Source organism: Cetorhinus maximus, chromosome 20, assembly GCF_964194155.1.
Source record: "Cetorhinus maximus chromosome 20, sCetMax3.hap1.1, whole genome shotgun sequence".
Classification (NCBI taxonomy): domain Eukaryota; kingdom Metazoa; phylum Chordata; class Chondrichthyes; order Lamniformes; family Cetorhinidae; genus Cetorhinus; species Cetorhinus maximus.
The window spans coordinates 87,096,862-87,112,243 of NC_135898.1; the positions used below are offsets into that span (position 1 = coordinate 87,096,862).

At 47.0% G+C, this 15,382-nt stretch overlaps 1 protein-coding gene across 2 annotated transcripts in view; it reads right to left on the reverse strand.

The window, feature by feature from the left end:
* The window catches only part of LOC144694550 (uncharacterized), a 188,531-nt gene that overhangs the window by 111,138 nt on the left and 62,011 nt on the right, over nucleotides 1-15,382 (reverse strand). For both annotated transcript variants that reach the window (XM_078565109.1, XM_078565108.1), the window contains exon 6: nucleotides 3,641-3,766. In XM_078565109.1, the coding sequence (XP_078421235.1) occupies nucleotides 3,641-3,766 (126 nt within the window). The remainder of the gene's footprint in view (nucleotides 1-3,640; nucleotides 3,767-15,382) is intronic.

The following is a 15,382-nucleotide window of genomic DNA, read 5'->3' on the forward strand; positions in this document are numbered from 1 at the left end:
ACACACACACACACACACACACACACATTCCGTGACACACACACACACACACACACACATTCCGTGACACACACACACACACACACACATTCCGTGACACACACACACACACACACACATTCCGTGACACACACACACACACACACATTCCGTGACACGCACACACACACACACATTCCGTGACACACACACACACACACATTCCGTGACACACACACACACACACACATTCCGTGACACACACACACACATTCCGTGACACACACACACACACACACATTCCGTGACACACACACACACATTCCGTGACACACACACACACACACACACATTCCGTGACACACACACACACACACACACGTTCCGTGACACACACACACACACACACACACACGTTCCGTGACACACACACACACACACACACACTTCCGTGACACACACACACACACACACACATTCCGTGACACACACACACACACACACACATTCCGTGACACACACACACACACACATTCCGTGACACACACACACACACACACACATTCCGTGACACACACACACACACACACACACATTCCGTGACACACACACACACACACACACACATTCCGTGACACACACACACACACACACATTCCGTGACACACACACACACACACACATTCCGTGACACACACACACACACACACATTCCGTGACACACACACACACACACACACATTCCGTGACACACACACACACACACACACATTCCGTGACACACACACACACACACACACACACTTCCGTGACACACACACACACACACACACATTCCGTGACACACACACACACACACACACATTCCGTGACACACACACACACACACACACACACATTCCGTGACACACACACACACACACACATTCCGTGACACACACACACACACACACATTCCGTGACACACACACACACACACATTCCGTGACACACACACACACACACACACATTCCGTGACACACACACACACACACACATTCCGTGACACACACACACACACACACACATTCCGTGACACACACACACACACACACATTCCGTGACACACACACACACACACACATTCCGTGACACACACACACACACACACATTCCGTGACACACACACACACACACACATTCCGTGACACACACACACACACACACACACACACACATTCCGTGACACACACACACACACACACACACATTCCGTGACACACACACACACACACACACACATTCCGTGACACACACACACACACACACATTCCGTGACACACACACACACACACACATTCCGTGACACACACACACACACACACATTCCGTGACACACACACACACACACACATTCCGTGACACACACACACATTCCGTGACACACACACACACACACACATTCCGTGACACACACACACACACACACATTCCGTGACACACACACACACACACACATTCCGTGACACACACACACACACACACATTCCGTGACACACACACACACACACACACATTCCGTGACACACACACACACATTCCGTGACACACACACACACATTCCGTGACACACACACACACACACACATTCCGTGACACACACACACACACACACACACACACACACACACACATTCCGTGACACACACACACACACACACACACACATTCCGTGACACACACACACACACACACATTCCGTGACACACACACACACACACACACACACACATTCCGTGACACACACACACACACACACACACACATTCCGTGACACACACACACACACACACACACACACACATTCCGTGACACACACACACACACACACACACATTCCGTGACACACACACACACACACACACACACACATTCCGTGACACACACACACACACACATTCCGTGACACACACACACACACACACACACACACACATTCCGTGACACACACACACACACACACACATTCCGTGACACACACACACACACACACACACACACATTCCGTGACACACACACACACACACACACACACATTCCGTGACACACACACACACACACACACACACACATTCCGTGACACACACACACACACACACACACATTCCGTGACACACACACACACACACACACACATTCCGTGACACACACACACACACACACACATTCCGTCACACACACACACACACACATTCCGTGACACACACACACACACACACACATTCCGTGACACACACACACACACACACACATTCCGTGACACACACACACACACACACACACATTCCGTGACACACACACACACACACACACACATTCCGTGACACACACACACACACACACATTCCGTGACACACACACACACACACACACATTCCGTGACACACACACACACACACACACATTCCGTGACACACACACACACACACACATTCCGTGACACACACACACACACACACACATTCCGTGACACACACACACACACACACACATTCCGTGACACACACACACACACACACATTCCGTGACACACACACACACACACACATTCCGTGACACACACACACACACACACATTCCGTGACACACACACACACATTCCGTGACACACACACACACACACACATTCCGTGACACACACACACACACACACACACATTCCGTGACACACACACACACACACACACATTCCGTGACACACACACACACACACACACACACATTCCGTGACACACACACACACACACACATTCCGTGACACACACACACACACACACATTCCGTGACACACACACAAACCGTGACATACACACACAAACCGTGACATACACACACACACACACACACACAAACCGTGACATACACACACACACAAACCGTGACATACACACACACACACACACAAACCGTGACATACTCACACCCACACACACACCGGGACATGCACACACACTCCGACTCTCTCGCACGCACACACACTCCGACTCTCTCGCACGCGCACACACTCCGACTCTCTCGCACGCGCACACACTCCGACTCTCTCGCACGCGCACACACTCCGACTCTCTCGCACGCGCACACACTCCGACACTCTCGCACGCGCACACACTCCGACTCTCTCGCACGCGCACACACTCCGACTCTCTCGCACGCGCACACACTCCGACACTCTCGCACGCGCACACACTCCGACACTCTCGCACGCGCACACACTCCGACTCTCTCGCACGCGCACACACTCCGACTCTCTCGCACGCGCACACACTCCGACTCTCTCGCACGCGCACACACTCCGACTCTCTCGCACGCACACACACTCCGACTCTCTCACACACACATTCCAACACACATTCAGACGCACACGGGAACACACACATTCAGGCGCACACGGGAACACACACATTCAGGCGCACACGGGAACACACACACATGCGCTGGGACACGCGCTCAGGCACCTGCTCAAGGACGCACACAATGGGAACACACACGCACATACACTTTCAGACACATTCGGGAACACACAGGACACACACACATGGGAACACATATAGACACACACGCACAGAGGGACACACCCACGCACCAGGACACACACACACGCACACACACACAGACACTCACCTCATGGCTTTTAGCCTCATTCTCTTTGTTTTCCTTTGATTTTTTGTCAGGTTTGGCTTTGCTCTTGGGTCTAATGTGACTGGCAGCATTTGCTACAAAAGCACTGCTTACATCCCATTCAGGGTCCTGGGGAAAGAAATCAAAGCAAAGATACTTAAACATAAATACATCATCTCAACCCGTTTGAATCTTCCTCCACCTGCCCTCCGGACAGCGGTTAGGAATCGACCCCATATACACCTGAAGGAGAGGAAACAATGGACACTTCAATCTGAACCCACAGCTTCTCATTTCATGGAGACACCATGATGGAGATTCGAGGAACCATGAAGTTTGTTTCCTTAATCTATTCCCGTCCCAATCTTCACGCTGGGCTAGGTAGGATCTTCAACTGCTGTGCCCGACAGATACATCTCCTTCTTTCCAAAGGCTTCGCATTTTTAATAAGACTTCATGACAATAAAATTCCCCCATCAAGACCCACTCACTCTCCATCTTCTCCAAATTATAAACCACGTCATTAGAAAGATATAACACAAAACACGCCACTGCGCCCGAATTGGCCCTTTGGAAGAAAGGGTTAACCGGTTAGTCCCAGTCCCAGACACTTGGTGGCTGTGAAAACTGCTATAGAAAAGCTAGTCTCTCTTTAACTGCTTCTTCGATCCACTCTCATGACCTTTAAACGGACTCAGGCTGAACGTTCCCTGAAACCACTCTGTCTATAGTATTGCACAATGGACAGCGCCTCTGCATTAAATTTGCACAGAAAACGTTCTGGCTGTTTCGTTCCTGTGTGTGTGTGTGTGTGTGTGTGTGTGTCTGAACGGGTGCGTAGCCCCGTCTCCAAGTGTAAGAGATGTTTTCGCTGAGGTTGTGACAGAGAGTGGGGGAAATCCTGGTTCTTGGTCTCATCTGCAACCTTGGCCAGGATTCCCAGGAGCAGCAGCAGTGACCCCTTGTGGCGGTTTCCAGGCTGACACATCTCTCCACCCGCCACTGTCCCTGAGATTCCCTCTCACCAATCAACACTTCCCCGTCTCTCCGGCCGGAACACACCTGGAAACGCTGTCCATACGCGGGATTATGGTTAAAATCCTTCCTGAAATTCGTGCAGCTAACGCCCACCGCCTCCGACTTATCCACCGACTTATAGAGTAACCTTCTCAATGAATGAAATAAATTGCTCTGATGTGTGATCAGTCCCTTCTCTCTAGATTCTGGCTCTCTCTGATCAGACCTGATCTTTTCAGATAATCGTCTACCGCCTCCCTCAAACTCTGAGACAAAATTCATCACAATTCAAATAAGGTTCACACATTTGTAATTTCTCGGTTTAAAAAAAAAATATGGGGGCCAGGTTTGCTATTTTCCAATCCATTAAGCATCAACCAGGAGATCAGTGGACTGTACTACTGACTCCGAGTCAATCGACTGTCAATTTAAGCTCCGTTCCAGAGACTTGAGCACCAGATCTAGGCTGACGCCCCTGTGCGTCACTGAGCGGGTGCTGCATTGCCGCAGCTGCCGCCATTTTGATGAGGTGTTAAACCGAGGCCCCGTTTGCCCTCTCAGATCCCGCGGCACCATCTCAAAGTCGTGCAGGCGAATTATCCCCAACGTCCTGGCCAATCATTGATCCGTCAACCAATATCACTAAAAGCAGATTATTGACGCATTGCTGTTGGTGGGAGCTTGCTGTGCACAAATTGGCTGCCACCTGGCTCACATTACAACATTCAAAAGTGCTTGACTGGCTGTACAGTGCATTGACATGTCACGATGGGTGCTAAATAAATGCAAGTCTTGGACAATTCTCATGAAGTTTGGAAGATGTCAGTGAGGGGATTCCTGCTGCCTTATTTTCAAAAGCTTTGGCAAAAGTTAATCAAGCTGAAACATTAACGCTGCATTTTTCTCTTCCTCTCTCCACAGATGCTGCCTGACCAGTGGAGAGTTTTCCAGTATTTTCGGGTTTTAATTGCAGCCTCATTGGTCTCAGAGCGACGTGTGCTATCTGACCTATCTGGGTTGTCACTCTGGAATGTTTTCTTTATCCATTCATGGGGTGCGGGTGTCACTGGCTAGGTCAGCATTTATTTTTCCCATCCCTAATTGCCCTCGAGAAGGGGGTGTTGAGCTGCCTTCGTCAACCGCTGCAGTCCATGTGGTGTAGGTACACCCACCGTGCTGTTAGGGAGGGAGCTGTCTCAGCGACAGTGAAGGAACAGTGATATATTTCCAAGTCAGGCTTGGAGGGGAACTTCCAGGTGGTGGTGTTCCTACGTGTCTGTTGCCTTTGTCCTTCCAGATGGTAGCGGTCGTGGGTTTTAAAGAGCCTTGGTGAGTTGCTGCAGTGCATCTTGTAGATGGTACACACTGCTGCTACTGTGCGTCAGTGGTGGAGGGAGTGAATGTTTGTGGATGGGGTGTCAATCAAGCGGGGCTGCTTTGTCCTGGATGGTGTCAAGCTTCTTGGGTGTTATGGAAGCTGTACTCATCCAGGCAAATGGAGAGTATTCCATCACATTCCTAACTTGTGGCTTGTAGATGGTGGGCAGGCTTTGGGGAGTCAGGAGGTGAATTATTCGCTGCAAGGTTCCAAGTCTCTGACCTGCTCTTGTAGCCAGTGTTTATATGGCTAGTCCAGTTCAGTTTCTGGTCAGTGGTGGCCCCCAGGATGCTGTAGCGGTTTGATACAAGTTGCTTGCTTGGCCATTGCAGAGGACAGTTAAGAGTTAACCACATTGCTGTGGGTCTGGAGTCACACATAGACCAGAGCAGGTAAGGACGGCAGATTTCCTTCCCTAAAGGATATTAGCAGGGAGCAATGGAATCTACACAACTATTCAAATTATCACAAATTAACGTTCTAAATGGCTGGTGCATCTCAGAATTCTGTACACCAGGTCTGGCCTTATCAGGAACATTACATCAATTAATGCAAAAATCTCTTCCGGATCAGAAAAGGTAAAAGCCCTCAAAATGCTTATCCTCCTGTCAACTGAAATAAACAAAAAGAAAAATGAACGAAGGCAACTCTTCACAACTGAATAAACCCATCAAACACTGAGACTGTGAGACAAAGGAGAGGTGATTGTCTAGCCCGATTATAACTGCCGGCAGCGTGTGTATCTCCCACGGGTTCCACACTTCTCTCCGTTTCCAAATAGATTTCAAAATAAAACAATGACAACTTCCTGATCCAAGTGAGTGTCAGGAGTAATTGACATCATCGGATGACACATGTATGTGTGAATAGTTAACCTTTCATTGTTGTGTCTGGACAGATGGAACCTGCCAACTTTCAAGGTCTTGACATCAAATTCAGACTGGCACTCCCAGTACAGTACCAAGGGAACACTCTGCTATCAGAGATGCTATTTTTTGAATGAGACATTAAACTGAGACCCCCATCTGCCCCCTTAGATGGATATAGGTGATGACCATGGGGGCTTTTATGAGAAGAAAAGTTGAGCTCCCCTTCCACCCCAAAGTATCCAGGCCAATATTCATTCCTCAACCAACATCATTAAAACAAATTATTTGGTCATTATCTAGTCCTGACTCCCCAAAGCCTGTGCACCATCTACAAGGCACAAGTCAGGAGTGTAATGGAATACTCTCCACTTGCCTGGATGAGTGCAGCTCCAACAACACTCAAGAAGCTTGACACCATCCAGGACAAAGCAGCCCGCTTGATTGGCACCCCATCCACCACCTTTAACACTCGCTTCCCTGACCACCGACGCACAGTAGCAGCAGTGTGTACCATCTACAAGATGCACTGCAGGAATTCACCAAGGCTCCTTTGACAGCACCTTCCAAACCCACGACCGCTACCATCTAGAAGGACAAGAGCAGCAGACACACGGGGACACCACCACCTGCAAGTTCCCCTCCAAATTACTTTGGAACTCTTTCACTGTTCCTTCACTGTAATCGGGTCAAAACCCTGGAACTCCTTCCCTAACAGCACTGTGGGTGTACCTACACCAGATGGACCGCAGCGGTTCCAGAAGGCAGCTCACCACCACCTTCGCGAGGGCAACCAGGGATGGGCAATAAAGGCTGGTCCAGTCAGCAATGCCCACATCCTGGTTTAACAACTTCTCGCCCATTCAAGGAGATCAGGCATTAAAATTGCCCGTGTCTCAAATTTTCTCTTATGAGTATATTTTGCACCCCCAATTCAGAATGACCCCACCCCCCCCTCCCCTCCCCCACTCACACCCTCCCCCAAAGGAACGACAGTCTCAACTTGAAAATCTATGCTTGAAACCATTAACAGTCTTCAAAATGTCCGACGTGGTACTCTGAGACTCTGGGGGCCCGCAGCTGAATATGTTCCACTCCCATTGTTACACATTCCAGGGACAGTGGCGGGACCTGTGGGAGAACACAGACCGGGGAGGGGGGGAAGTTCAGGCATGCTCAGAGTTTGAAAAATAGACAGTGACCTCACAGGAAAGCCATGAGTTGATTGCTTGATGAGTAGCTGTTCTTAGGGAGTGTGCATAAAGTGCTGAAAATTAGAAAAACGTAAATTTTTAAATAACCCTTAAATAGCTACCTTATCATTCACTAGGAGACTCTAGCAGAGGGAAGTCGGAAGCTGTTGAGTCCACTGTTTTATTTTTTAAGTGTTAAGAGTTTATTCTATTACTAAGGTTTAGATCAGTACAGTAAGTGGCGGTGAGGAGAGGCATTAATTTTAAAAATTAGGCAAGTAATTAATTAGTTAATTAAAACACAGTGAGGATGGCGGGGGCAGGTGATGTGTTGCAGCTGCAGTTTGTGGGGGTTCATGGACGCAAATGTGATCCAAGGCAGCCACGTCTGTAGTAAGTGTCTGCAGTTCGAGGAGCTTTCGCTCAATGAGCTGCTGGGCTATCTACCCATACCGCGATGCATCAGGGAGGGGGGGGGACGTTACCTGGGCACATTGCCCCTGGAGGCAGTCACACTCATAAGAATAGAGTCATCCGATTCGGTCAGTGGCAGATGTGTGTGACTGCGAATGAGGCAGGTACGGGAGCTGAGAAGGAAGGAAGAAATGGAGGAGCCTCGACCCGTGCAATTGTCCAATAAGTTCAAGGTTCTTGCAAGTCTTATAGACGACAACGGAAGCTGCAGGGTGGATGAGTGAACTGGTCATGGCACCATGCTACAGGAAGCCATTCAATCGGGGGAGTAAAGAGGAATGAGGACAGTATAGCCGGGGGATAAACACAGTTCTGTGCAGTCAAGAGCGTGAAGCCAGCAGGCTGTGTTGCCTAACCAGTGCCAGGGTTTGGGACATCTGCTTGGGGCTGGAGAGGAAATTGCAGTGGGAGGAGAGGAATCCAGTTGTCATGGTCCATGTGGACACCAAAAACATAGATAGGACTAGGAACAAGGCTCTGCATTGGAATTATGAGCAGCTCGGGGCTAAATTACAAAGCAGAACCTCAACGGTAATAATCTCTGGATTATTACCTGAGCCATAAGCAAATTGCCGTAGGGTAAGTAAGATTAGAGAGATGAACGTGTGGCTCAAAGACTGGTGTGGGAGAAATGGGTTTCGATTCATGGTGCAAGAGCATCAGTACTGGGGAAAGTGGGGGCTGTATCGTTAGGACGGGCTTCAGCTGAACTGTGCTGGGACCAGTCTTCTGGTGAGTCGTATAACTAGGGTGGTAGGGAGCGTTTTAAACTAAATAGTGGGGGAAAGGGACCATGTGAGAGGAGACGTGGTAAATCAAAGAAAAGAACACGGTAATAGTGCAGGGTAGTGATCTGGATAACGATAACCACAGTGTGGCAGGAAGGGACTTAACAGATAAGGCCAGAGATTGCAAAAATTATAAAAAGACAAAGTTAAAGGCTCTGCAACTGAATGCGTGCAGCACATGTAACAAGATGGATAAATTGGTAAATCAAAGAGAAATAAATATGTATGACCTGACAGCCATTACAGAGACATGACTGCAAGGTGGCCAAGGCTGGGGCCTGAATATTAAAGGGTATTTGACACTTTGAAAAGACAGGAAGCTAAGCAAAGGTGGTGGGGTAGCTCTGTTAATTAAGAGTGTCATTAGTACAGAAGCGAGAGATGACCTTAGCTCGAAACAGTAAGATGTAGAATCAGTTTAGGGAGAGATAAGAAATAGCAGCGGTAAGAGGTCACTTGTTGGAGTAGTTTATAGGCCCCCTAACCAGTAGTCACATGGTAGGACAGAGTATACAGGAAGAAATAAATGGAGTATGGAAGATAGGTACCACAATAATCATGGGTGATTTTAATCTACTTGTAAATTGGGCGAATAAGATTGGCAAAGACAGCCTGGAAAGTGAGTTCATAGAGCGTATGCGGAACAATTTCTTCGAGCAATACATTCTAGAGCCAACCAGGGAGGAGGCTATTCTAGACTGAGTAATGTGCAATGAGGGGGTGAATCAATAACTTCTAGGCAACAGCAATCATAACATGATAGAATTTCACGTTCAGTTTGAAGGGGGGAAGTGTGGGCCTAAAACCTAAATAACGGTAATTATAAGGGCTGAAGTCCAAGCCAGCTGAAGTGAACTGAGAAACAAAGTTAGAAGAGAAGATAGTAGAGATGCAGAGGCAGATTTTATGGAGGTATTTAATAACTCTCAACAAAGATATATACCAGTGAGAAAAAAAGACTCTTTGAGAAGGATGCATCATTCGGGACTAAATAAGTATTTAAGGACAGTATCATATTGTAAAAATCTGCAAAGATTAGTGGTAGCTCAGAAGTTTGGACAGATTTTAAGAAGCAGCAAAGAATGACTAAAGAAATAATAAAGAGGGAGAAAGTAGAGTATAAGAGAAAACAACTAGAAATATAAAAGCAGATAGTAAGGATTTCTACAAGTATTTAAGTAGGAAAAGAGTAACTAAAGCCAGTGCCGATCCTCTAGAGAGAGAGTCTGGAGAATTGATACTGGAAAACAAAGAAATGACAAAGGTGTTAAACAGGTATTTTACACCTGTCTTCACTGCCAAAGACTTAGAAAACTTCATAAAGACACTTGACAATCAAGAGGTGAAAGGGAGGGTGGAACTTAAAACAATTACCATACCAGGAAAAAGGTGCTGGGAAAACTGTTAGACCTAAAGGCAGACAAGACCCCCATTGTCCAGATAGCCTGCATCCTAGGGTCTTCAAATAAGTCTCTGCAGAGATAGCAGAGGCATTGGTTATAACCTTCCAAAATTCCTTAGATTCTGTAAGGATCCCAGTGGATTAGAAAATGGCAAATGTAACACCTTTATTTAAAAATGGAGGGAGTCAGAAAGCAAGAAACTAAAGGCCAGTTAGCCTAACATCTGTTATGGGGAAATCCCTTATCAAGAAGGTGAGAACAGGATACTTAGAAAATCATATTGGGATCAGGTAGAGTCAACATGGGTTTATGAAAGGAAAATTATGTTTAATGATTTATTAGAGCTCCTTGAAGAAGTAACAAACAAGGTGGATAAAGGGGAACCTGTAGATGTGGATTTCCAAAAGGCATTTGATAAGGTTCTATGGGTGACATATTAGCACGGATAAAGGATTGGTTATCTAACAGGAAGCAGAGAGTAGGGGTAAATGGGTCATTTTCAGGTTGGCAAGCTGTAATTAGTGGAGTGTCACAGGGATCAGTGCTGGGGCCTCAATTATTTGCAATCTATACCAATGACTTGGATGAATGGCAATATATGGTTGCTAAATTTGATGACTCCAAGATAGGTAGGAAAGTAAGTTGTCAAGAGGAGATAGGGTCTACAAAGGGACATAGACAGGTTAATCGCATGGGCAAAGATTTGGCAGATGGAGTATAATGTGGGAAAATGTGAACTTGCCCACTTTGACAGGAAGAATAGAAAAGCAATATGCTATTTAAATTGAATAAAAACAGAAAATGCTGGAAAAGCTCAACGGGTCTGGCAGCATCTGTGGCGAGAGAAACAGAGTTAACGTTTCGAGTCCGTATGACTCTTCTTCAGAGCTAAAGTAAATAAGAAATATAAATGAATAAATATCTTTTTAAAATTGGATTATAAAAGGGGTGAGGATGGAGGAGAGAGTTCATGGTCTGAAGTTGTTGAACTCAATATTCAGCCCGGAAGGCTGTAAAGTGCCCAGTCGGAAGATGAGGTGCTGTTCCTCCAGTTTAGCGTTGAGCTTCACTGGAACATTGCAGCAGGCCAAGGACGGACATGTGGGCATGAGAACAGGGTGGAGTGTTGAAATGGCAAGCGACAGGGAGGCCTGGGTCATGCTTGCGGACTTAATTATTTATTTTATCCTTTTTCCGCAACCACCCCCTCTCTCCACACAACAGGGCCATCCGTCACTTGTTTAAATGTTTTGCTTTCACAGAGCATTGACCCTTGTTCTGTTAATAACACATTTTGTTTTTTATTCATTCATGGGATGTGGGCTTTGCTGGCTGGGTCAACATTTATTACCCATCCCTGGTCGCTATCTTACCTTAATGCCACTATCAGCACCTCCTTTAGCCTTTAACACTACCATTAACACTCTCTCCTTGTCCTGTGTCCATGACATCATTGTCAAATCTCTCCTGAGCTCCCACCTATCCCTGAGCTTCTATTTTGCTCCACCCCCACCCCCCCCCGGTTAAACAGTATAAAATCCATCACATTTCTACTTCTCTTTAGCCCTGAAGAAGTCACACGGACTCAGAACGTTAACTCTGTTTCTCTCTCCACAGACGCTGCCAGACATGCTGAGTTTTTCCAGCATTTTCTGTTTTTTATTTCAGATTTCTAGCATCCGCAGTATTTTGCTTTTACATTTAGGCTATTTAAATGGAGAGAGATTGCAGAGGGATCTGGGTGTCCTGGTCCATGAATCTCAAAAGGTTAGTATGCAGATACAGCAAGTGAATAGGAAGGCAAGTGGAAATGTTGGTATTTATTGCAAGGGGAATGGAATTCAAAAGCAGGGAAGTTTTACTGCAGCTGTACAGGGCCTTGGTGAGACCACATCTGGAATACTGTGCACAGCTTTGGTCTCCTTATTTGAAAAGGATATAATTGCATTAGAAGCAGTTCAGAGAAGGTTCACTCGACTCACCATGAGGGGACTTGACAGGGTTGAGTGCTGAGAGGATGCTCCCCTTGCGGGAGAGACTAGAACCAGGGAACACAGTTTAAAGATTAAAGGTGTCCCTTTTAAGACAGACCAAAGGAGGATTTTCCTCTCTCTGGGGGTTGTTGATCAGTGGAAGTCCCTTCCCCAGAAAGCGGGGGGGGGCTCGTGTCATTGAATTTGTTCAAGACGGAGTTACGTAGGTTTTGGATAAACAAGGGGGTCAAGGGTGATGGGGGACAGACAGGAAAGTGGAACTGAGGCCACAATCAGATCAGCCATGACCCTGTCAAATAGTGGAGCAGGCCGGCTGACCTACTCCTGCTCCGAAGTCCAACGCTCCTATTTCAGAGACTGATAATAGGGGAGAAAAACCACAAACGTTTCAGTTACCAGCATGAAAAAGATAAAACTAGCAATCATGAGGAGGAAAGATCAATTTATTTACCGGGTGTAATGTATTACCAAGCCTGGAAGGGGTTGGGCAAAAATAGATTAATTGATTTGCTTTGAATTTTTTTTTTTAAAAAGGTGAACTTCAAATAACACTTGCAAGTGCAGTGAAAAATATTGATTCTGAAGTACTTTACCGGCTGACAGGTCCTAGCAAAGAAAAATCAGGGAATTATAGAGTCAAGGGAGTAGTGTGCACAGAAATTTCATTCTGTGCCTTGGCTTGGTAACACTTGCTTTTCTACCTCCGAAGGTTCTCTGTGCGGGACACAACAGCCAGAAAAATAAGAACGTAATTACATAAGAAATAGGAGTTGGAGTCGGCCATTCGGCCCTTCGAACCTACTCTACCATTCAATAAGATCATGGCTGATCTTCCACTTCAATGCCACCTTCTCTCTCAGTCCCCTTAGTACCCAAAAATCCATTAAGCTCTGTCCTGAATATACTCAATGACTGACCATCCACGGCTCTCTGGGGTAGAGAATTTCAAAGATTTGTAACCTCTCGAGTGAAGAAATTTCTCCTCACCCCAGTCCCTTAGCCTGGGACTGTGACCCCCATGTTCTAGATTCCCCAGCCAGGCGAAACATTTCCTCGGAATCCACTCTGTTGAGCTCCTTAAAAACCTTGGCCCGTAACTTCCAACTAGCATCGGAAGGAGAGATGACCCGCAGGAGTAAGAAGAAATAAATACATACTTACCTGCCCTTGAATATTACGCAGAGGTCAAAAGGGGGTGAGAGGATGGGGGTGGGGGGGGTCGGAGTTTTGGGGGGGGGGGGGTGTAAGGGGGGAGCAGTGGGGAGGGTCAAAGGTCGGGGCGGGTCGGAGGTCGGAGCAGTGGGGGGGGTGGGGGCTGTCAGAGGTCGGGGTGGTGGGGGGAGTGGAAGGTGGGGGTTCGGGGGTGAATCCTTGAGGAGGGTGGTCAGGAGTATGCGGGGGGCAGTCCCGTGAGGATTGGTCTGGGTGTTTACGACAGTTACCCAGAAGTTAGAAGAGGTTTTAATTCTTCTAACGTTTTCTGGGTAGCTATTGCTGTAACCCTGGCGGAACCATCCAAAGCTTTCAATTTAAAAATCGCATTTTCAGATGGTTCCCAGCATAGGGCAATTGCCCAGAGCAAGTGTGCACTTCCGGGCAATTACCATGCAAACCCTTACCTAGGATCTTCTGGAGAGAGATTCCCCAGCACATCTTTGGGATAGCACCCGAATCCGATACTGGAGAGCTCGGAGGGTTACGGCCAGTTACACGTTTCAATGAGACCACCTTTTGTTCCTCTGAACTCCAGGGAATATAGGCTCGGGCAACTCAATCTCTCCTGACAGGACAATTCCCTCATCCCAGGAACCAACCCAGTCTAGCAAAACATTGTTTTACTCCCTCTGGGGAAAGTATGTCCTTCCCTAGGTAAAGATAAAATAAATCTGCACACAGTACTCCAGGTGTGGCTTCAGCAAAGCCCTGTGTAACTGTAGTAAGACTTATTTACTCATATACTCCAATCCCTTTGTAACAAAAGCTAACAATGTCATTCTCAGTAAATATATTTACACGTATATTGGCCACAAGGGTGGAAGTCCAGAGTGGTTTATCTACGCCCATACTGTTTTTGTTCTCAGTCTCTCTCTTTTAAAGGGTAATGAATGTTGTCAGGGGGAAAGAGACAATGAGCATTTACTCCTTACGCTATCATCCTGCACTAAAGGCAGCTCAATTATTTACGATGATGTTTTTAAAAATAAAATGTCGTTGCATTGTTATTGAAGATGCGCAGTTCACTGTGCCTTACAAAACTTTAGGGCACCCTGAAGCTAATGAATTACATTAGGAGTGTAGTCACTGTTTTAAAGTAGGACATGCCAATTTTCACAGAGCGAGATCCCACACACAGCAATGTGATCATGGCCAGATAATCTGTTTTTAGTGGTGTTGATTGAGGGGTAAATATTGGCCAGTACACCAGGGAAACCTACTCAGCTCTTCCTCAAAATAGAGCCTTTTGCATCCACCCGAGACAGCAGACTGTACCTCGGTTAATGTCTCACCTGAAAGATGGCGCCACTGACAGTTTGGCACTCCCTTTGCACTGGGTGTGTCTGCCTCAATTTTTCTACTTACCTTTGGCGTGCGATTAGAGCCTCGAATCTACTGGCTCAGGGTTAGAGAGCGT